A 24,622-nucleotide genomic window follows, 5' to 3' on the forward strand; every position below is an offset into this window, starting at 1 on the left:
TCAAGATTCAAAGGGTATATAGTGAAAAATTTCCTTCTCATCTTTCACCAACAGTGAACTAGTTAAACCTTCCTTGGTATGGCAAGTAGTGTTACTTCTTTTTTGTGTATTCTTCCTGAGATAGTTCATGTTTTACTACATATACTGTTATACCCCTTCCTTTTATAAAAACAGCATATATTGGAAGATCATTCAATAGCTATATATAAAGAACTTTGAATTTTTTCCTGAAAATTTTTCTTTAAATTGAGACATAACTTATACATTGTATATTAGAAGTTACAAGATTAAGAATGACTTTCCCCTATGTACATACTTGTGTTACTGCTACATGGATTAAGATAGAACATTTTCAACATCCCAGGGAGCTCCCTTGTACTCCCTCCTAGTCTGAATCACTGTTCTCCTCAAAGTAGTTGCTTTTCAGAGAGGTCCTTCATCTTGTTTTTTAAGCATTACATAATCAAAGTTATTTGAAATCTTTTATATCTGACTTTTGCTTGTTATTTCTGTAAGGCTTATCCATGTTGTTGTTGTGTGTGGCAGTTGTTTATTTTTCATTTTGCAGTAGTATTCAATTGTATGAATATAACTCTTTTCAGGTTCCTTTTAATAGACATCTGGGTTCTTTACAGCTTGAATATGTGACTGTTGTGAACATTATTATTGTTCATATTTTTGGATGGACATATGCACTTATTTTTCTGTGAAATTGATGGGTAACAGGTTATGTGCGTGTGTGTGTGTGTTTGTGTGTATACAAACATATATATATATATATACACGAGCTTACCTTTGTAAATACTGCTAAACGTTTTTCCAAGATATTGAACCAATTAAAACTACTGTTGTTCAGAGTTTGACTTGCTTCACATACCAGCGAACACTGTTGGTGGTCTTTTTCCAAAACATTTTGAAAAACTTAAGCCCATAGCAAAGTTTTAAGGTGATTTTTCTTTTTCTTTTTAAAATTCAGGTGTAAATAACATGATGTAAAATGCAGGGCTACTAGGTGTTCATTTCGAGTTTTGAAAATTGTATAAGCCTGCTCCAAACAAGATATAGTTAATTACTCTAAAAACTTCCTTAGTGGCCCTTTGCAGTCAGTCCCCCATCCCCTCACCCTTTGCCCAGCCAAACCAGAGCATTTTTCTGATTCTGTTACCAGAGATTTATTTTGTCTTTTCTTTACATTTGTGTAAATAAGAGTTCTTCTGTCTCCTGGCTCTTTCATTTGTAGTTTTTGAGATTCATCCATGTTGTTGCAAGATCTGGATGCTGGGTATACTGCTTTGCTACTGGGGTGTCATTGCTTCTAGAACACTCAGTGGACAAAACTAGGAAAATACATTAAAAAAATACACATATCAGCAACTCAGACCCTTTACTGTAAGATTCTTCCTTATTTCCTTCATTCTATATTTCAGACTCTCTTCTCTTTCAGTGAGTATCCTGATTCCCATCAAAAGAGTTTGTTTTTAAATAATTTTAATACTAATTTTAAAGTAATGTCCAGTTACAGAAAATATACTTACTTGAGAAGTAAGTATGATACTAATATTAAGGGCATACAAGTGTAAGATACTTAAAGTAATACATATAATGTGTTCTCCAACTAAAATATAGCGAGTTTTAATCTTTGTAAGTTAACAGTTTGTATGTTGAGTTTTTATATTTGTATTTTTTCTAGTTTCTCAGGATGTGAGTATCCTTGAATTTCAGAGAAGATTCAGCTCAGTAAGGCTGTAATTTTTATTTGGAAGAAATTTTGTTCTAGTTTTATTTTATCCTTAAATTACAGCAAGCTGACGTGGGCCTCTCACTGTTGTGGCCTCTCCCGCTGCGGAGCACAGGCTCTGGACGCGGAGGCTCAGCGGCCATGGCTCACGGGCCCAGCCGCTCTGCGGCATGTGGGATCCTCCCAGACCGGGGTACGAGCCCGTGTTCCCTGCATCGGCAGGCGGACTCTCAACCACCGTACCACCAGGGAAGCCCCAGCAAGCTATTTTTGAGAGCCACCATATCCTAGTGGCTGAGGGTTCTCGTGTTGGACAGATAATAAATGGTTTGAGTCCTGGTATTGCCTCATACTATTGCCTCATACTAAGTCCATAACCTTTATCAAGTTACTTTATTTCTTTGAGCCTCAATTTCCTCATCTGTGAAACCTACTTTACACTTACAAGGTATTATGAGGAATCTCTGCATGTGTGTGTTTATTATTCAGTAATGGTGGTATTTATTACAATAATTAAATATAATGCCTAAATTTTATTTGGTGATATTAAGGGAAAACTAAAGGAAATAGGAGCGGAAAAAATTGTCAATAAAAAATTATAGTAGTTTGCTTCAAGTTGATGCAATACTCCTTAATTGAAAATTTGTTTTTCACAATTAGAATAATTTGCTACATGTTAAATCAGGATATTTGTTACTTTACAGGGGCAAATTATTTTAATATCTGTTCTGTTCATGGATATTCTGAGAAATATATTACATTAACTGTAATACCCTATGCTGATTTCAGACTTAAAAAATGTTTAGGTTATTAGAAGTATAGGAGGTACAATTAAATTTTTTGAATGAATGTTCTTTAATAACTCAAAATTCCTATTTATAGGCACTGAAAGATAGCACAGAAGTGGAAATTGTGGACGAGAAAATGAGAAAAAAGATAGAACCAGAAAAATGGCCAATTCCGGGCCCTCCTCCACGTAGTGTGCCACAAACAGACTTCTCTCAACTGATTGATTGCCCAGAGTTTGTACCAGGCCAAGCCTTTGGTTCACATACAGGTAACACCTTTTCTTCTAGAGCAAACAGCATAACAGTGGGCTATTTAGTCCAATTTACCTTTCCTTTTTAAAGTTTATATAGATTCAATAGACAATTAAAGATAACCCAGTGACTTATGATGCTTTAAATTCTATTCATATTGCCTCCCGCAGAAAGTTATAAATTAAATAGGGATTTAAGAATTATGGGAGGAGCTCTGCTCTATTTATTCTTATTTGTCTACTTTGTCACATGTGGAGTTTCTACCTATCTTCTTAATTTTACTAAATGATTATAGATGTATTCTGCCAGTTTTCCCCTTGTAAGATTGGAATAGTCTAAAAGTCTTAAGAGTGGGGGTAGCCTTCCTTTAATTTTTTTCTTATGTGCTTCAACTTTGTCTTGAAATGACAAGATGACCTATATTCTAAATCAGAATTGGGGATCTCTTATGAAGTTATTGTAATTATATATTAAGGAATTAGTGGTATTTAGAATTTCCAAAAATTGCTTTAATGTTAAGAATTTTTTCCTGGATCATTTTTAAGACATTCCCTCTTGGGAAAAAATATGTGTGCTTAAACTTTTTTCAGTCAGGGTGATGATCTACTGATGCTCTTGGATGTCATTTGATCGGAATATGCAGAGGAATAGGTGACTCACTGAAATATCATTATAAACATTGGAACAAATCGTCTGCAGAAATGAAAGCGACCAGACTTCTGTGCAAGAATGTCTACTCCCAACTCCTGTGGAGGAGGTTGGGCCAACACTACAGTGGAGATAAACACCTTTGTGATGATGATGAAAGACAGACCAGAGGACTGCTGTTGTTTTTATAGGAGCTGCCCATTTGTTTGTAATTAGCCTGGGCTGCATGTGCTACTTTTGTTCACGGTGGGAAAGTTAATTATCATTCTGGAAATATTGCAAGATTCTGTCTTTTCCTTCCAGACTTATGTACTTGTGTCCAGATCAATAAAGCAGAAATAGAGAGGCTTGAGTGGAATTTCTCAGATTGTTAGGTCCTTTGCTATTTGATTTGCTCTTCACAGTATAGTGTACATTGTATAATTCACATGTTGTCGTAGTGTTTCGCATGGACTATAAGATTTATTAATGTGGACACTAAGGGATAAGAAACTTAAGAAACGAATGAGAGTATTTTTTTTTTTACTCTTCAGAATGTATTTTTGATATACCAGTGTAGAGACCTCCCATCAATAAAGCACTGATGGACAGTCTCACAGATATTTTTATTTAGTGTTTCTTTGATTGTCAGCCCTCTGTGCCTCTACACCTAGCAAGCAACTTGGGCAGGTGTTTTAAAAGTTGAAGAACTTCAAGTGACATTTTTTAGGGTTTTTTTAAAAAAGAATACAATGTCTGATGGTAAGTTAGATTAAGTTATTGTGTAAACTTGGGGTCCAAGATGACATTTTTAACTGTCTTATGAAGAGGCATTTGGTCAGTTGTTAAATAGAAAATACTTTTTCCACAGGGTAGCTAAGATAGGTCAGTCAAGTTGGTGATGCCTGTTCATTAACCATTTATGCATTATTAATAAAATTACAAGAATAAAATCACAATGTTTGTACATTTTTGTGTTTTTTAAAAAAATATATACTTATTTACATGCACATACATATTGCCTGAACGAACTTTTTGGCCAACCCAATATAAGCACATGTATTGTGAATATTGTGAAACATACAACTTCATGGTAGAAACATTATTCAAGCTTAAAGAGCAATTAGAGATGATTATATCATAAACTTAAGTAGGTATTTAAAAATTCAGTTTCTGTGTTAAAAATAGTAGATACTAATTTCTCTACCTTGTGCCAGATACTGTTCTAATCGTGTATACATGAACTATACATACTAATTTAGTTAATTCTCCCAGTTACTAGTGGTGGTTCCTAGTCTACTTTTAAAGCTTTATTTACTGCATGAACAGAGATGATTCATAGTATTAGGAATAGGGTTCTCTAGAGTTAATGTTTTTTTCATTCCTATAACTTCAGTATTAATACTGACAGCCCAAACCTTTTCACTTGTACTAATTTTTTGGATCAATTGATGACATGTACCATTAAGTTGTAGAGCAGCAGTGTCCAATAGAAATATTACGTTTGCCACACATGTAATCCTAATAATTTTTAATAGCATTAAAAGCTGTAAAACAAATGAAATTACTTTTAATATACCCAAATATTATGACATTAATATAAAAATTATGGACCAGTGTTATTTTTGTACCAAGTGTTTGAAATCTGCTGTGTATTTTACACTTATCCTGAATACATTTCAGCACTAGCCACATTTCAAGTGCTCTGTAGCTCCACAAAGCTAGTGGCTATTTTATTGAACAGTGCGGTTTTAGAGTGTTTTCTGTTATGAATCATTATACTTCTTTTTAAAGCAATATAGTAATCTGGTTGTTGAAGCCTGGATTTGTGTGTCCATGGAGAAGATAATAAATCCATCTGATTCTCGTATGTAGTAGATGAAAGTAAAATCTTGGACTACTCTCTCAAACTCACTCCTGGAATGTGCCTTTGCATTTTCATTTAGTAAGTTAGGATTGTTGGTGTTCATTTATTTCAACTTTCTCTCTGTAGTATTCAACTTTGCAATATTTTCAGGGAATTGGCTTTGAGGAGTAAATAATGTTTAGAAGTTTACAGTATAAATTTGTTTTTAAAACACTTTTTGTCCAAAGCAAGTTCATATTGCATTATAACTTAAATATTCTTCGACTTCTGAAAAAAAATTTATAAAGGAATTGATTTGTATTTTATAGAGCATATAATTACTTTGATTAAAAGTGTGGAGAAAGGCATTTTTAATTCCAGCAGAGTTGTAAAATGTTTTGTTATTACCAGGACATTGCACTTTAATGACATGACATTCTAGTCTTCACAGTATTCACTGCGAGCCAAGGGCCAAACTGCATTTAGGTAAACCTTGTTAGGCAAAGGAGATGAGAAAAGTATGAGTATTGGCCGCCTTAGTATAGATCCTAGCAGAACAATGAAGGATTGATTTTGCCTTGAATAAAATACGAATTTTATTTGCTTAGTAGCATTTAAGATTCCCTAATTTCATTACAATTAATGAATCTAAGGTTTCACAGAGAATTGACTCCCAAATAGATGTATTGTCATAATTAGTAAGTGACTTGCATTGATATTCTTGAGAAGTTTGAATGAATGTGTCTGCATAAGGATTGATAACATTCCTGTTATTATTCATTGGCTTCACTCGAATACATCTTACAAACCCCTTTGGGTTTGAAAATCATTGAAAGATTATAATTGAGATTGATTTATCATGTTTTTGTGAAGAAAGAAAATGCCCAAGTAAAGAAAAAATGTTTGTTATAAGTAAGAAAACCATTATTTTAACTATAGAACTAACTTAAAATTTTAGAGTCTGCCCCAAATTCTCCAAGAATTGGAAGTCCACTGAGCCCAAAGAAAAACACTGAAACAAATAATCTTCAAGCAATGTCTAGAGGTTTGTCTGCCAGTTTGCCCGACTTGGACTCAGAACCTTGGATAGAAGTAAAAAAGAGACATTGTCCATCCCCAGTGAAATTGAAGGTAAGTTGTTATGACCCAAGTGAAGTGTGATATATCTTATTTAGAAATTAAAAAAAAAAAATTTATTTATTTTTGGCTGTGTTGGGTCTTCGTTGCTGTGTGTGGGCTTTCTCTAGTTGCGTTGAGTGGGGGCTGCTCTTTGTTGCGGTGCACGGGCTTCTCAATGTAGTGACTTCTCTTGTTGCGGAGCTCGGGCTAGGGCTAGGCGTGTGGGCTAGCGCGTGGGCTAGGCGCGTGGGCTCAGTAGTTGCGGCTTGCAGGCTCTAGAGCACAGGCTCAGTCATTGTGGTGCATGGGCTTAGTTGCTCTGCGGCATGTGGGATCTTCCCAGACCAGGGCTCAAACCCGTGTCCCCTGCATTGGCAGGCGGATTCTTAACCACTGCGCCAGCAGGGAAGTCCGAAGTGTGATGAATTCTGAGTGGAGTGTAAGGCCACTGTTTTTGAGGTACCTATATAAATTTGGAAAAGTTTTAAGAAAAATGGTAAAAATTGGAACCATTGCCCTTCAGTAAAGCTTATGGGTTACTAAGTAATTGAAAATAAATAATATTGTATCATTTTTTAAAATTTATCTTATTTCTGAATATGATTTAAGAATATTTCGCTTTAACCTTTTTTACTTGAAATTAGTTTATATTTGAATAATATTTGTTTTGTTTTTTTATTTTTTTGTGTTTTTTTTGGTACGCGGACCTCTCACTGTTGTGGCCTCTCCCGCTGCGGAGCACAGGCTCCGGACGCGCAGGCTCAGTGGCCATGGCTCACGGGCCCAGCTGCTCCGCGGCATGTGGCATCTTCCCGGACCGGGGCACGAACCCGTGTCCCCTGCATCGGCAGGCGGATTCTCAACCACTGCGCCACCAGGGAAGCCCCCGTATTTTGATTGCTGTCACATAGGCCTTTCCTGCTCTTTGTACCTACCATCTTAAAACTTTTTAGGACCCCAGAGGGATCAATGGTGTCTGCCTTCCCTGTAGCCGTCCTTTTTTTTTTTTTAAAATAATATTTATTTATTTAGGCTGTGCCGGGTCTTAGTTGCGGCACACGGGATCTTCGTTGCAGCATGTGGGATCTTTTTAATTGCAGCATGCGCACTTTTTAGTTGCGGCATGTGAACTCTTAGCTGCGGCATGCGTGTGGGATCTAGTTCCCCGACCAGGGATCAAACCTGGGCCCCCTGCGTTGAGAGTGCAGAGTCTTACCCACTGGACCACCAGGGAAGTCCCAGCCTTCCTTGATACGGGTTTTAGATTTCTATTTCCTCTAGTCATGTTTATTATTAATATAATTCCATTTGATTTCTGCTTTCCAGAAAATTATAAAAATTTCTGATCTTCTGATAGTTATACTTGTTTTCTTATTGGCAAATTATGGTATTAATATAATTGTGAGGTAAAAAGCTTTGAGACTAGGGAGGATCATTGAATCTGGAAGTCAGAAGACCCTGGTTGTTCTGGGAATTCCCAGTGGTTAGGGCTCTGTACTTCCACTGCAAGGGGTGTGGGTTCAATCCCTGGTTGGGGAAGTAGGATCCCGCATGACATGCAGCATGGCCAAAAAAAAAAAAAGTCCTTGGTTGTTCTAGTCCGGACTAATTCTGCAATTGTGGACAAACAGCGTCACATCTCTAGGCCTTTTTTTTTCCCTCATCTGTAAAACAAGTTGGTACTAAGGACCATTCTAACTCTAAAGGAGTCTTTAATATAATCCTTCTTTTTTCAGCTTTGTGGGTTTTTTTAATCTTAAACTGATTGTTTAGCAGTTACTTTATATTTATTGGCCTGGAATAATACTGGTATGATTTTCTTTTACAGTTTGACTGCTAATCTAGTTATTGAGCATACAGGGTTTTTTTTGTTTGTTTTTTTTTTGCGGTACGCGGGCGTCTCACTGTTGTGGCCTCTCCCGTTGTGGAGCACAGGCTCCGGACGCGCAGGCTCAGCGGCCATGGCTCACGGGCCCAGCCGCTCCGCGGCATGTGGGATCTTCCTGAACCGGGACACGAACCCGTGTCCCCTGCATTGGCAGGCAGACTCTCAACCACTGCGCCACCAGGGAAGCCCGAGCATACAGTTTTGATATTACTTACATTAACGTTGTTATGTGACATTTATTGTAAAAGTGATAACAATGTTTTTATATAAAATACCAATTTCTTCCTTCAGGAATCACCACCTCTACCTGAAGAGGCATCAAATCAACCATATCTTCCAGATGAACAAGAACAAGAAGAACTTGATTTTTTATTTGATGAAGAGATGGAACAAATAGAAGGGCGAAAAAACACATTTACTGATTGGTCTGATAATGATTCAGATTATGAAATTGATGACCAGGATTTAAACAAGATTTTGATTGTAACTCAGACACCACCTTACATGAGAAAACATCCTGGAGGAGATCGAACAGGCAACCACATATCTCGGGCAAAAATTACATCTGAACTTGCTAAAGTTATCAATGATGGCTTATATTATTATGAGCAGGATTTGTGGATGGAAGAAGATGAAAACAAACACACAGCCGTAAAGGTAATTGTTTCTGATCAACATCTTTCTGTTGATACTATGTTTTGATGGCACATTGCTGCTTATGTTTTCCTAAACTTGAGGGTTTATTTTATGAAATTTTGAATATAAATAAATTATATTTAATTTGAAAAATTCCTGGAAATATATCTGATATTCACAACCTGAAAAATTATTTTATTAAAATGACAGTGAGATAAGTACTTTAATTACAAAAATAAATATTAACACTCACTGATTAAAAACCCTTTTTTCAGGTGAAAATAATAAGAAGGCCTTTTCTCATAAGAAGGAATAAAATCTAAAGTTATGGTCAGGCTTAGTTTATATGCTTTTTCCTTTCCTGGCTAATCACCCTAGCTATATGAGCAGGGCTTCACAAAGGAGTTACTTTTGTTGCCCCTTGTGTCCTTCTCACCTTAGTCTGTAGTGCATGTTCTGTGGTTGTAGAACTGGTTGTTGACAAGTATAGAAGATTAAACTGGCTGATTGTCTCTCCTTGTCCAATCATAACTTTGTTGCTGGGAGTGGTGTTTGAAACCTTGTTCCAATTTTTTATCTTCTTGCGTTTCACCCCACCTCCTGGTACCTATCCCAGTTATTAAGGTACAGTAAGAGAGTGCCAGAGTAGTCTACTGGCTATCTGCGTTCCTTTTATATGACTTTTAATGTTATAGATAGGAATTAAAAAGGATCTTTTTCTGCCATTAAATTGATCAGAACCCCGCCCCCAAAATTAAATATTTGTTTTAGGGATAGAATAATGAGGGAAGAGTTATATAAGTATAATATGCCAAATAGGAAAGAGATCTTGGTCAGAAATACAGTTCTAGAAAGGAAAGCCAGCCAACTCGTGGTTGGAAAGAAGGGGCTGGCTGTCTGTGGAGCTCCATAGCATCAATAAGTGTGTGCTTTCCTTCTTGAGTCTTCATTTCTTTTCTTCCTGGAATTTCTCCATCACTGCTTTTACCCTCCTCTCTAGCCCCTGCCTTTCTGGAGATCCTGCCTCAGGATATGGTAGCTTGTCAGTGACTTAGAGCCTGAGCAGTTCTCTCTGTCCTACTGCTATGGGAAAGGAAGTGTGTTTTTATAAAGTTTCTTGGTTGAAAATCTTTCCTTGTGTAAGGGTTGTTACTTTATTTGTGATACTTAAGTTCTATAAGTAACATCTAACTTAAATCCTTTCGGGAACAAAAAGAGATAGAAAATAAACTAATAATAGGTTAAAATTGTACTACCTCCATTCCCTATCCCTCTGCCCTGCTTTGTTCTTCACCATCTACCATTCTGTATATTGCACTTACTTCTTTTCTGTTTCCATCTCATGAATGTAAGATCTATGAGGATAGGGATTTTTGTCTTACTTTGTACACTGCTGTATCTCCAGCTACAACAGTTCCTGGCACAAAGTAGTGCTCAATCATATTTGTTAAAATGGATAAATGAATTACAGATTAAACATTATGAACTAACCAGGGGAACCTAACCTCTGTGTATAATATTGTTTCTGTGGCAAAATATTTTCAGAGAGCCAAATAACGAACTTTCAGGTCACCTTGAGAAACATATCCTGTTGATAGATGATTATTTGCTTTAAAGTATAGACAACAATAATTAAATTTAATTCATTCATCTATTGCCTTGGCCATTAAATATTAGTCCGGGGAAAGTAATCTTGGCTATATGGCTCTTAAGCATTATGGGTCTGCTCGTAATTATGTCTTATCTGATCCCTATGTACACTCCTGTTACTTATTTCCTTTGTTTCTAATTCTGTGCTCAACATATAATTTCTCATTAGAATTGTACTTTTTCTGAGAGTCTGTTTAGAGGGAGAGGAATCAATTATTTAATATATATTAAACTCCTGTGTGTGTGACACTGTGTTAGGTCCTGGGCGTGGAAGGGGAAGATAACAGTAGGATCTCTACATGCCTGGTTCTTACAAATAATTGGGGTGATAGACATTAAAATAAGCTGCAATAAGTACTTGATCACAAATTATGATAAGTGTGAAAAGAACAAGATGCTATTGGATTAGGCTATAAGGGAATGCCTGTGAGAAAGTCACAGTTATAGTGAGATAGGAACTATGAGTAAGAATGAACCATGCAAATAACAGATAAACCATATTTTAGGAAAAGGGACTAGCAGGTGTAAGGATCTGAGATGGGAAAGAATTTGGTATATGTGAGGAACTGAAAAAAGGTCTGTTGATAGTATTTATGTAAGAGAACAGTTATAGATATATAGACATGCATCTGATCTTAGAAGGTAACATGTGGGCCATGTTAAATAGTTTGGAACTTACCTAAAGTTCAGAAGCAGTACCTTGAAGAATTTTATACAGGCCAACAGGATGTGATCTAATTTTTATTTTTAAAATATCACTAGTTACTATGGCAGAGAACGGATTAGATGGGGACAAGAGTGGCAGAAGAAATCCAGTTGGGAGGCTATTAAAGTAGTCCAGGAGATGTATGTTGGTAATTTAAGATAAATTGGTAGCAGAGGAAATGTAGAATTTATAAGACCCAGGTCTGAGCCCTGAGGAGTGATCATTTAGGAGTTGTGTAGGAAACTGGTGTGGAAGCCAAACACTGTCTTCAAGAGGAAAGAATAATCAGATGTGTCAGAAGCCGGACAGATTGAGTGTAGGTATAAATGAAAAGAATGCCAAATTGGTAGGGTTGTTTGTTGATCATTTCTGACTTTGTAAAGGAAGTTTTGCTGAATCCAGAAGCTGTGTTGAACTGTACCAAAGAGTAGGTGTAGGCCTTCTGTTTCTGACATGTCCTTATTACTGAAGACAACTAAAATGGCCTTTTAATAAATGAGAAAATATCTACTTAAAATCCTTGAAGAACTACAAGGTAAGTTATTATCAGAATAAAACCATAGAGAAGTAGACTGTTGAAACCAGTTTTGCCTGGGAGACGATTTTGGAATTTGGGTAGTTTGAGAAGTTCAGCTTTGCAAAAGCCACTCAAAATATAGGGGTAAAAGACAAACCCATGGCCCAGTCAAAGTCAGGGATTCCAACAGGAGTCCTTTTCCCATTGAATTGGTACCTAAGGAGAATACCCTAGGGAAAGAGAACTTAACTGCTTTCTCATCTTCGCCTCTATGGGACCACAAAGCGTATTTCCTTAGTTGTGCTAAGCAGAATAAGGAGAAAAAAATTGGCTTAGAAGTTATAATCATGCAACCCAAATTCACACTATATGGGTGACTAGAGTAACTACTAGTCATAAATTTAAAGTGATTGTGGCCTGTTTATTTCCCAGAAATTAGCAGAAGCAAATCTGACTTTTTTGTGAAGACATTCACCTTTATCCTAGACCTCAAAGAATTTACTCAAATTATTTTGTAATGAAAGTGAGCAGCTTGGGCTTCCCTGGTTAAGAAACCTCCTGCCAGTGCAGGGGACACGGGTTTGAGCCCTGGTCCGGGAAGATCCCACATGCCACGGAGCAACTAAACCCGTGAACCACAACTACTGAGCCTGCGCTCTAGAGCCTGCGAGCCACAGCAACTGAGCCCACGTGCCACAACTACTGACGCCTGTGTGCCTAGAGCCTGTGCTCCACAACAAGAGAAGCCACCACAATAAGAAGCCCACACACTGCAACGAAGAGTAGCCCCTGCTCGCTGCAGCTAGAGAAAGCACAAGCACAGCAACAAAGACCCAATGCAGCCAAAAGTAAATAAATAAATTAATTAATTTAAAAAAAAAGTGAGCAGCTCACAAAGTTAATAAGCAAACAAGGAAATAAGGTACTGCATGTGAGAATGAGCAAAAGTAACAGACAGTAAGACCATACCCTGAAAAATTTTAGATAGTAGGATTATTAAACATAGTGTAGAGTAACTTTGCTTACTGTGTTTAAAGAAAAATATCTGCAGGGAAAAATAAATTCTAAAGAATAACCTTTCTAGAACTTCTGGAATAAAAACAGTTAAGGCTGAAATTAAGAACTCAGTTAATTGAAGGGATTAACAGCAGATTAGATACAATTAAAGAATCAGTGAATTGGAAGACAGTTTACAAGAAGCTATTCAAAAATCAGCATAGAGAGATAAAGAGATAGAATATATGAAAGAAGGTATAGAATGGTATTGTAGACAGTCTTTGATATTATTTGGTGTATTTCAAATCAAGTTGTATAATTTAACATCTAGTGGATTTTATTATAAATCTTTTTATTTTTGAGAGAAGTAAAAAGCAAGTGGAATATAGAGTGATAAACATGGTCTAAGATATATATTTATTCAGAGTTCCAGAAGGAAAAGAGAGAAAATGGGACAGAGTCAGTATTTTAATAGGTAATACCTAGGACTTTTTCTGAACTGCAGAGAGGTACCAGAGTAGAGCAGCCAGGGAAGAAAGGCGGTTACTTTCAAAGAAAGAAGAGTGACTGGACAGCTGATAGCTGACATCTCACCAGTAACATTTGAATGCAACAGACAATGGAACAATGGTGTTAATATAACACGGGAAAATAACTACCAACCTATAATTGTGTGCCTTGCAAAAGTACCTTTCAAGTAAGAGAGTGACATATAATGAGAGGAATTGCAGTTCGTCAAAGGAATTTCCAAAATTGGAATAAAAGTGATTCCAGGTGCCAGAACTACAGAAAGGAGTATAGAGCAAAGCAAGTGATAAATATGTGAATAAATCTGAATAAATATTAACTGTATAAAACAATAACTGTGTCTCACAGATCTAATATAACATTAACACAGACTGGGAGAGAGCAATGAATGAATCGTATTTAAAGGTACTTTTGTGTTTGGAAAGAAGATAATTGATTAGTTTTAAAAGTTTTCATTTTGCCGTTTGAATGGCACCCATTTAAAAATAAGATTAGGGGCTTCCCTGGTGGCACAGTGGTTGAGAGTCTGCCTGCCGATGCAGGGGACACGGGTGCGTGCCCCGGTCCAGGAAGATCCCACATGCCGTGGAGGGGCTGGGCCCATTAGCCATGGCCGCTGAGCCTGTGCTCCGCAATGGGAGAGGCCACAACAGTGAGAGGCCCGCGTATGCAAAAAAAATAAAATAAAAAATAAAAATAAATAAAAATAAGATTAGAAGGAATAATCTTGAAACTAGGAGAAAGGGAAAATGTGGAATAAGACAAGAATAAAGGGGAAGGAATCTTCCAGCACAAAAATGAGGTAGTAAATTGAAACCCAAATATTTAAGTAGCAAAAATGAATATTATCAGAATGTATGCAAATACAACCAGTTATGTTATTTACATGTGACACATCAAAAAGATAAGAAAGCCAAAAGATTGAAATTAAAAGACTGAAAAAATACATAACATAAAATAGTAATAATCCAAAATCAATCTACAAAGTGTAGTCCCTATCAGTATCCTAACTGGCTTCTTTGCAGAAATTGACAAGCTGATCTGAAATTCATATGTAAATTCAAGGGACCCAGAATAGTCAAAACAATCTTGAAAGAGAACAAAGTTGAAGGATTCATACACAGTCCTTATGTTAAGGCAATGTTGATACTAGTATAAGGATAGACATACAGATCAATGGAAGATAATTGAGAGTTGGGAAATACACCTATGTGTCTGTGGTCAACCAGCTTCCAGCAAAGGTGCCTAAAAAGCCATTCAGTAGGGAAAGAATAGTCTTTTCAACAAATGGTCTTGGGACAAGTAGATATCCACATACAGAAGAATAAATTAGACACCACCCTAACTCACCGTGCACAAAAATTAATTCAAAATAAATTAAACACATGAATATAAGAGCAAAAACTGCAAAACTCTTGGAGGAAAACATAGAAGAAAATCTTTTACTTTGTATTTGACAGTGGTTTCTTATATGACACCAATAGCACAAGCAACAGGAGGAAAAAATAATTTTGATATTATCAAAAAATTTAAAATTTTGTACTTCAAAGGACACCAGAAGATGGACCTCCCCCCAAAAAAACCACTTACATTAGCATCCCCCAAAATGAAATAACTGAAGTATAAATCTAAGAAAATATGTACAAGGTCTATGTGAGGAATACCATAACTTTGATGAAAGAAATCAAAGAACTAAATAAATGAGAGAGATTCTGTATTCATACACAGGAAGAGAGACTCAATATTGTCAGTTTTCCTAAATTGATCCAGTGCAATCCCAATCAAGATTCTAGGAATTTATTTTGTGGATATTGACCAACTGATTCTAAAATTTTATGGAGAGGCAAAAGACCCAGAATAGGGGCTTCCCTGGTGGTGCAGTGGTTGGGAAGCTGCCTGCCGATGCAGGGGGCGCGGGTTTGTGCCCTGGTCCGGGAGGATCCCACGTGCCGCGGAGCGGCTGGGCCCGTGAGCCATGGCCGCTGGGCCTGCGTGTCCGGAGCCTATGCTCCACAACGGGAGAGGCTGCAGCGGTGAGAGGCCTGCGTACCAAAAACAAACAAAAAGACCCAGAATAGCCCATACAATATTGAAGGAGAAGATAAGTCAGAGGACTAATAATATCCAACATCAAGAGTTACTATAATGCTATGATGATCAAGACAGTGTGATATTGGTGAAATAACAGACAAATAGATCAATGGAACAGAATAGAGAACCCAGAAATGACCTCTAAAAATAAACTGATCTTTGGCAGAGGAGCAAAGGCAATAAAATGGAGAACATATAGTCTTTTCAACAAATTGTGATGGAACAACTGGACATCCACATGAAAAAAATGAATCTAGGCACAGACCTTACTCCCTTCACAAAAATTAACTCAAAATGGATCACAGGCTGAAATGTGAAACACAAAACTATAAAACTCCTAGAAAGTAATATAAAATAAAATCTAGATGATCTTGGGTTGAGCAATGACTTTTAATAAGTTGGATTTCATTAAAATGAAAAACTTTTGCTATGTGAATGGCACTGTCAAGAATGAGAAGCCAAGCTATGGAATGGTAGAAAATATTAGTAAAACACACATCTGATAAAGGACTATAATCCAGGATATACAAAGAACTCTTAAAATCAACAATATGAAAACAACCTGAATAAAAAATGGACCAAAGATCTGAACAGACATCTCACCAAAGAAGATATACAAATGGCAAATAAGAATACGAAAAGATACTCCACGTCCATATATCATCAGGGAATTGCAGAGTAAGACAACAGTGAGATTCTACTACACACCTATTAGAATGGCCAACATCTAGAACACTGACAACACTAATAAATGCTTCTGAGAATGTGGAGTAACCCTCATTCATTGGAGGTAGGAATGCAAAATGGTACAGCTACTTTGGAAGACAGTTTGGAAGTTTCTTACAAAACTAAACATACTCTTACCATACAATCTAGATTGTGTGGACAATCTTTTGTCCACACAAAAACCTGCACGTGGATGTTTAAAGCAGCTTTATTCATAATTGCCAAAACTTGGAAGCAACCAGGACATCCTCCAGTAGGCAGATGGATAAATAAACTGTGGTATATCCTGACAATGAAATATTATTTAGTGGTAAAAAGAAACGAGTTATCAGACCATGAAAAGACATGCAGGAACCTTAAATGCATGTTACTAAGTGAAAAGGTCCAATCTGAAAAGGCTACATACTGGGTGATTCCAACTAGTCAGTGTTCTGGAAAAGGAAAATGATGGAGATAATAAAACTAGTGGTTTCTAGGGGTTGGGGGGAGGTAGGGATGAATAGGCAGAACAGACGATTTTTAGGGCAGTGAGATTTTTTTGGTATGATAATATTATAATGATGGATATGTCATTATCCATCATTTATATCCATCCATATATCAAAACCCATGGGAAGTACAACACTGAGTGAAACCTATGTAAATTATGGACTTTTGGTGATGTGTCATTGTAGGTTCACTGATTGTAACAAATGTAATGCTTGGTACAGGTTGTTGATAGTGGGCAGGCTGTGTTGGGGGGAGGTTATAGGGTATATGAGAACTCTAGTTTCATATAATTTTGCTGTGAAGGTAAAACTGTTCTAAAACATAGTGTACTGAAAAAAACAGGTTAGGAGAAAATATTTGCAAATCATATTTAATAAAGGAGTTGCATTTTTAATATGTAAAAAAACTCTTACAGCTCAATAATAAAAAGGACAAATAACCCAGTTATAAAATGAGCAAAGAAAATGAATAGATATTTCTCCAAAGAAGATATACAAATGGCCAATAAGCCCATGGAAACTTGGTTGACATCATTAGCCATCAGGGAAGTGAAGTGAAAAATCATGATCACAATGAGATGCCACCCATACCTACTAGGATGACCACAATAAAATACATATACTCACAATTGCTGGTGATGATGGGGGAAATATGAATCCTCATGGACTACTGGTAAGCAATTTGGCAGTTCTCAAAATGTTAAACAGAGTTATTATATGACCCAGGAATGCCACTGCTAGTTATATACATGAGAGAAATGACAACATATGTCCACGCAAAAACTTGTACACAAGTCTTCCTTGCAGCATTATGAAAGTGGAAAGAACTAAAACGTTTGTCAGTTGGTGAATGGATAAATAAAAGGTGGTATAGCCATACAATGGAATATTATTTGGCAATAGAAAAAAGTGAATTTACTGATACATGCTATATGAAAACATCATGCTAAGTAAAAGAAGCCAGTCACAAAGTACCACATATTATACGATTCTGTTTATCTGAAATGTCCAGAACAGAGAGAAATTAGATTGGTGGCTATCTAAGGTGGGGTTTGGGATAGGTGGAGAAAATAGTGACTGCTAGTGGGTACTGGGCTTCTTTTTGGAGTGATGAAAATGTTGTAATATTGATTGTGATGATGATTGCATGTGTAAACTAAAAATAATTGTACACTGGGGTAGATTGTACCACAAGTGAATTATATCTTAATAAAATGATTTTTAAACAAGTAAAAGGAAAGACATCCTGTGTACATGGATTGGAAGTCAGTACTACCCAAAGTGATCTACAGATTCAGTGCAATCCCTATCAAAGTCCCAATGGCATTTTTTGCAGAAATAGGATAACGGATAATGAAATTTATATGGAATCTTATGGGACCCTGAAGAACCAAAAACAATCTTTAAAAAGAAGAAATAAATTTGGAAATCTCACGCTGCTGATTTCAAAACATATTGCAAAACTACTGTAATTAAAACTGTGTTGCTGGCATAAAGATAGACATAGACAAATGGAACTATAGAGCCCAGAACTTGAATGCCAAGACCACTCAGTGGGGAAAGGACAACTTCTTCAACAAATGGTGTTGGGGAAACTGCGTATTCACATGCGAAAAAATGGAGATGGACCCTTACTTTAACACCATATGCATAAAAATTTTAATAACAGATTAAAGACTTCAACCTAAAACCCAAAACCCTTAGAAGAAAACATAGAAGTGAAGCCTCATGACATTTGATTCGGCAGTGATTTCTTGGATATAACACCAAAAGCACATGTTAAAAAAAATAGACAAGTTGGAATTCATGAAAATCAAAAGCTTACGTGTATTAACAGACACAAAACAGGGTGAACAGACAGCCTGCAAAATAGGACAAAATATTTGCTTATCATAACTGATAAGGTGTTAATATTCTTGAATATATAAAGAAACCCAACAACTCAACAAAATAACTCAATTTAGAAAATGGACAAAGGACTCGAATAGACATTTTTCCAAAGATGATATACAAATGGCCAATAAGCAGATGAAATTATGCTCAACATCATTAGTTATTGGAGAAATGCAAATCAAAATCAAATGAGTTATCAACTCATTAGGATGGCTACTTTCAAAATAAAAAGCAAAACACAGAAAATAACATTTGTTGGAGAGGATGTGGAGAAATTGAAACCTTACATTGGTGTTGGAAACATAAAATAGTATAGCTGCTATGGGAAACAGTATGGCAGTTAGAAAACTAAAGAGATATTTGCATGTTTATAGCAGCAGTATTCACAATAGCTGAAAAGTGAAAACAACACAAATGTCCATTATCAGATGAATGGATAAACAAAATGGTGGTGTTTATGGGCGATGGAATATTATTCAGCTTTCAGAAGAATGGGAATCTGTCACATGCTACATACATCACTGATAGTCTTTCAGGACATACTAAATGAAATAAGTCCCAAAGACATAGTGTATGATTCCATTTATATGAAGTACGAAAGTTTTAAAATTCATGGAAACAGAGTGGTGTTTATGGGGTGGGGGGAAATGGGGAGTTGTTTTAATTGGATAGAGTTTCAGTTTTGTTTAATAAAAAAACTTGGGTATCTGTTGCACAACAATGTGAGTATACTTAACACTACAGAACTATACACTTAAAGATGGTTAAGATGGTGATTTGTTATTTGCTTTTTTATCCCAATTAAAAGTAAAAATTATAAAAGAAACCCAGCCATTTACCAAATAAGTAAAAAGTAAAGGAAAAAAGCTGTAGTACATATATTTATATCAGACAGAATAGGCTTACAAAGTAGACTTGAAGACAAAAAGCATTACTAGTGCTAAAGAGTGTCCTTTTGTAATGATTAAAAGTGAAGAAATTCATCAGAAAGTATAATTTAATATTTGATGTATTTAATACAAAATATTCGAATATGTGAAGTAAAAGTTGATAGAACAAATCCAGTCATAGTGATGTAATTTACCCCCAACTAAATAAGGAGTGATCAAATAATTAAAAAAATGAGAATAATTTGAGAAACAACTCTGTACCTAGCAACTGCAGAGTACATGTTCTTTTTGAAGATACGTATACTACTTTGACCTATTTTATAAAGCAAATTTTTAAGCATTGATAATACATAAAACACACTAATAGTGGAATTAATTTAGTGTTTAACAATGGAAATAATACCCTGTGTGTTTTGGAACAAAGATATATTTTAAATAACTCACCAAAGAAAAAATCATAGTGGAAATTAGAAAATCTAAGTGGAATGTTAGTTGAATTTTAAAGGTGCACCTAGAGAGATAGGCTTAAATGCAAATATTAGGTAAAATTCTTGAAATTAATAAACCAATCACCACTATTATCTTTGCTGTATAAAAATCCTCCCCCCCCCAGTCTCAAAGGCTTAAAGTAAAAAATTTCTCACACCGCTTGGCAGTGATTGGGTTGGCTGCTGCAACTCTGTGTGTGTGTGTGTGTGTGTTTGGTTGGTATTCATACTGAAAAAGCAGCCTGTGTACAGTACTTGCTTATTCATTCATATAGCAGATGGGGTGAACAAGAGGATGAGCTAAAGTATATAATTGTTTTCAAAATTGCTGCTTAGGTGTGTTTTATGTATATTTGCTCACATTCCGTTGGCTAAAGCAGATGACATGGGTAAGTGTTGTATATGGGCCAGAGTTGTTTATGCTCCAAGGAGATGAAAGGTAATTACAATGGGTAGATGTATGTAATCCTTTAATTTAGGAAATCTGGGCTCTGAGCAATAATAGAATCTACTGTAGCTTTTATGAAGCTAGAAGTTAGAAAGTTCTCAAGATGTTAGAAGAAGAATTAGCAAAATAAATTTTCATAAAAGTATATGGAAAGAGGGCTCCCTGGTGGCGCAGTGGTTGAGAGTCCGCCTGCTGATGCAGGGGACACGGGTTCGTGCCCCGGTCCGGGAAGATCCCATATGCTGCAGAGCAGCTGGGCCCGTGAGCCATGGCCGCTGAGCCTGCGCGTCCAGAGCCTGTTCTCCGCAACGGGAGTGGCCACAACAGTGAGAGGCCCGCGTACCACCAAAAAAAAAAAAAAAAAAAAAGAAAAAGTATATGGAAAGAAATAATTTAATTAATTAGATCTAACAGAGGATTAATCATACCAGCACTTAATTCTTTGAAAAGGCCAAGATTATACTTAGGAAGACAAAATAGAGGGAAATTTAAATACTTTAGCTGCAGTGAATATAAGGATGTAATTACTGATTATGGAGAACTTTTAATAGGTATTTCAGACCAATGATTTGAACATTTAGATAAGGAAAAATTTCTAGAAAAATATATGTTACCAAAACTGACTGGAAAAGAAAGTAAGTTGCTATAGATCATTTTAAATAATCTTCAGACTCCAAGATTTAACTTAATTTTATTAGCAAGTTCTTCTAAAATTGGAATAATTCCAGCCATGAAAAAGTTTGCAGTGAATAGAGCTAATAAGTATTCAAATATTTGTTGAATTGACTGAGGTAAAAAAGGGAATACTTGACTCATTTTATGAGAAGAGCATAACCTTGATACTAATACCTGAAGAGAACATGAATGAGAAATTCATGAAAATATGAATGAGATTTCATTTTCTAATAGTATAAAACAACCATGAAAGGATCTATGTATTTTTGAAATGTGTACAAACATACATAGAAGGTAATACTGTAAAGAAAAAGGCAGGAATAATTATCACGTAAGTCAGGATTTGGATTGTTTTTGTGGGAAGGGAGTAGAATACACAGGGTTTCAATATACTAACAGTGTTGTGTTTCTAGTAGTTTTTGCATATTTTCTTTTTTTTAAATTTTCATTTAAATTTATTTATTTTACATATTAGTTTTCTAAACAAGTTGCACAGGTATGTTTAATACGTTTTCCTATGTGGCATATTTCATGACAGTACTAAGAACAGGCTAGCATGAATGGGAATGTGTGGGACAAGAAGAGGTAAGCCAAAGATGAGTTACTTCTTGGAGCAGCAGGGCTGTTTTTGGGCTAAAATAAAGGTTAGGGTGAACTTTTTTTTTTTTTTAAAATACTTAAAAATGTTTTTTTCTTGAAGTATAGTTGATTCACAGTATTGTGTTATTTTCAGGTGTAAGGTTGAACCTGTTTTTGGTTTTTGTATACAGCTATTTGTCTTCTTGTCCAGTGGTCTGCTTGGGGTGGTGTTGCAAAGCTGTACATTGTTGAAGGCTTTATTAACAGGGGACATACAGATAGGACTTCCATCCAAGAGATGTGCTGCTGGGCCTCAGCATCTTGTCACTCATTGCTGGCTCGCTTCTGGGCTTGTGAGCCTCAAGAATTGTCCAGTCTACTGTCTGTCATGATGCCTCTCCCTAATGAGAAATCTTTAGTTTGAACCTGCAGAACAAAGGAGTAAAAACATCACAACCAGTTCTTCACTCATTGTACCCTCTGTCCGAGTTGATTGTGTGGAAACCTAAATATACTCATGCCTTTGTTTCTAGCATTTCAGGAAGAACCTTCAAATTGGAAGCTTTTGAATCACACTGGTCAGTCAGTTAATCTCATCTTTAGGCTCATTGCATTTGCTATTTTGCAGTATGTCAGCTTTGTCTAGTACTTCTTAGAGTATTATGTGAAGTTATCACTGGTGGTCTAAACGTCGATTCCCTGAGTTCTCCTTGGCTTTCCTGGCTTTATATTGTATGACAGAACATACTCAGCTGCTGGATGATTGAGACCATCAGCAGGCTCATTGCTGAGAGGGTAGACTGGAGGTGGGCTCTCTTCTGCCTTGACCTATTCTGAATTTGTGGAGTCCTCAAGCCTTGGGAGACCTGATGGCTGTTATTCACTTTGACTTTGCTGACTTCTTTGATGTCTCCTGCTGCATTTCCCTTACAAATGCAGGCAGGCCTTTGTGTTTGTTGCAGATGGTGAGAGGAACTTCAGTTGTGGTGAAGTCTTTGGTATGTAGCTGGAAATGGTGTACAAATTCACCAGGAGATGCCACATCCTCACCTGGCAGACAGAGACATGACACCATACTGACTTGGCAAGCTGAGAGTCACCACCACCACTTGAGCTGTTCCTCTTCTCACAGAGAAGAACACCAACTTGAGAACCTCTCTGGCAAAGCTGGGGACTGTTCCTGACCAGGAGTCAACTTGTGTGCAAGTTCCACTGAGTGCAATTCTGGACCAAAAACTAACTTCTCTAAACCTCAGATGGGGATCATTCTTGTCTTCTCTACCTCACTGAGTTTTAAAGACCTTTGAAAACTGTAAAAGACTGGGCATGTGTGAGAAGGAACAAAGGCCATATGGTTATGTGGGATCAGGAATAATGATGCAAATAGAGGTGAGACCAGGAGTTTAAAGACAATGCAGAAGCTTCAGGCTTTACATAGAAATTGTGACATCAAAGTACAGTCTGTGGATTTCTTCCCCAGGTGCCACAGTGTCAGATATTTTCATAATTAGTCCTTTTGTGTTGTGTATTTTAAAATGCAAAACTCTTTTAATTCTTCCTCCTAATACCTTACTCTGAAAGACTTCCTCAGATTGCTTTCCTTTCACAGGCAGCATGAGGCCCCATCATTCTCCCTTTAGATATGATTTTGATTTGACTTCTCCCTGCTGAAGAGACAAGTGAATTAGGAGACCTAATTTCAGGTTTTGCCTCACTATTTAAATTCTAGCCAAAGCCCCTTGTACAAGTCAGTTCCTTATTTTAGTACACATACTTCAATTATGGTAGCTTTATAGTAAGTTAACTCTTTCCCAGGAATTCATTCATTAACATCTGCTTGAGTGCCTGGCCTGTGCCACACTGTGCTGGGAGCTGGGAATGCGGTAGTGGACATGACTGACTATTGAATATGCAATTTCCAAGTAATTCATAATGGTGATGTTGATGAGAGTAGGGTGTGTGGATGGAGATAATTAATCCAAAAAATCTAGATAAATAGATAACTACCATAATTGACCATTGAATTTAGTTATGAGCTGCTTCATAAACAGGAAAGAAGAAACTTGCTGAGTTAATCACAGAGGAAGTTGGGGTAAAAGTTTGAAGAAATGACAAGTGGAAATATGAATGTAATGCATTCAAATATATATGAATATTGAATATTATATTGAATAATATAATATGAATATTGAAGCTTGGTATAATATATTGGAGAAGTGGCAGTACCTGAAAGGATATGAGTCAAAGTTTGTGTGTGTGTGTGTATTTGTTTATTAATATATTTTTAAAGATTAGAAAGTACTGGAACATTTTACATGGTTATGGGAATGTTGGAGGGAAAGTTGAAGATATAGAAGGGAGTAGAAAATGGAGCTAAATTCTTGAGACTGTGAGACTGGATAGGATTCAGAGCATTGTGGATCAGGGTTTGTCAGCCTTGGCCCTATTGACATCTTGAACCAGATACTAATTCTTTTCGTGGAAGCTGTCTTGTGCAACAAAGGATGGTTAGCATCATCCCTGGCCTCTATCCACTAGATGTCAGAAGCACCCCACCCCCATGACAATTTTAAAAAATATACCTTGAAGAGAGTTATGTGGGCAAAATCACCCCTAGTTGAGAGCAGTTGATACAGAGAGAGGTATTGGCCTTTCAAAGAGAGGCTTTGGTTCTTTACCTGGAGGGAAGAAATAGAACATGAGTGTAGATGAGTTTGTAGATTTCGTGGTAGAAATAGGAGTAATTTCCTCCTCATGATTTTACCTTTCTCAGTGAAATGAGTCAGGGTTATGGGGCTGGTGAAAGGGTCGAGAGTGACAAACTTAAGTCATTTTTGTAGAATGGAAGAAAATGGTTCTTAGAAAAATCAGAGATTCCTGGTGAGCAGTGGGAGACTACAGGCTATTTCTTCTGTAGAAATTTTACTAGGGAGGCTTTAGACCAAAGAGATTAGGCAGGAAAATGGAGGACAGTACCAAGATTATTCTTGATTTATTTCTAAATATGGAATGATGGAAAAGATCCTATCTAGATCTTACTAGGTCATGAGTAT

General features: G+C 36.5%; 1 protein-coding gene and 1 long non-coding RNA gene across 9 annotated transcripts in view; one reads left to right on the forward strand and one right to left on the reverse strand.

Annotated features, from left to right (window-relative positions):
* The window catches only part of LARP1B (La ribonucleoprotein 1B), a 135,274-nt gene that overhangs the window by 30,203 nt on the left and 80,449 nt on the right, over positions 1–24,622 (forward strand). For 6 of the 7 annotated variants that reach the window (XM_033419409.2, XM_049709465.1, XM_033419410.2 and 3 more), the window contains 3 exons: positions 2,621–2,795; positions 6,210–6,382; positions 8,550–8,915. In XM_033419409.2, coding sequence (XP_033275300.1) covers positions 2,621–2,795; positions 6,210–6,382; positions 8,550–8,915 — 714 coding nt within the window. Of the gene's footprint in view, positions 1–2,620; positions 2,796–3,368; positions 4,365–6,209; positions 6,383–8,549; positions 8,916–24,622 lie in introns of those variants that run through there. The other variant, XM_033419414.2, reaches the window with a different exon arrangement.
* Positions 21,877–24,622, reverse strand: part of LOC125964314 (uncharacterized) — a 47,307-nt gene continuing 44,561 nt past the window's right edge. The window contains exons 3-4 of one of the 2 annotated variants that reach the window (XR_007477226.1): positions 24,152–24,247; positions 21,877–21,995 (exon numbers count right to left, since the gene is read on the reverse strand). This is a non-coding gene — a long non-coding RNA (uncharacterized LOC125964314). Of the gene's footprint in view, positions 21,996–24,044; positions 24,248–24,622 lie in introns of those variants that run through there. The other variant, XR_007477227.1, reaches the window with a different exon arrangement.

The sequence above is a fragment of the Orcinus orca genome, chromosome 4, assembly GCF_937001465.1.
Source record: "Orcinus orca chromosome 4, mOrcOrc1.1, whole genome shotgun sequence".
NCBI lineage: Eukaryota > Metazoa > Chordata > Mammalia > Artiodactyla > Delphinidae > Orcinus > Orcinus orca.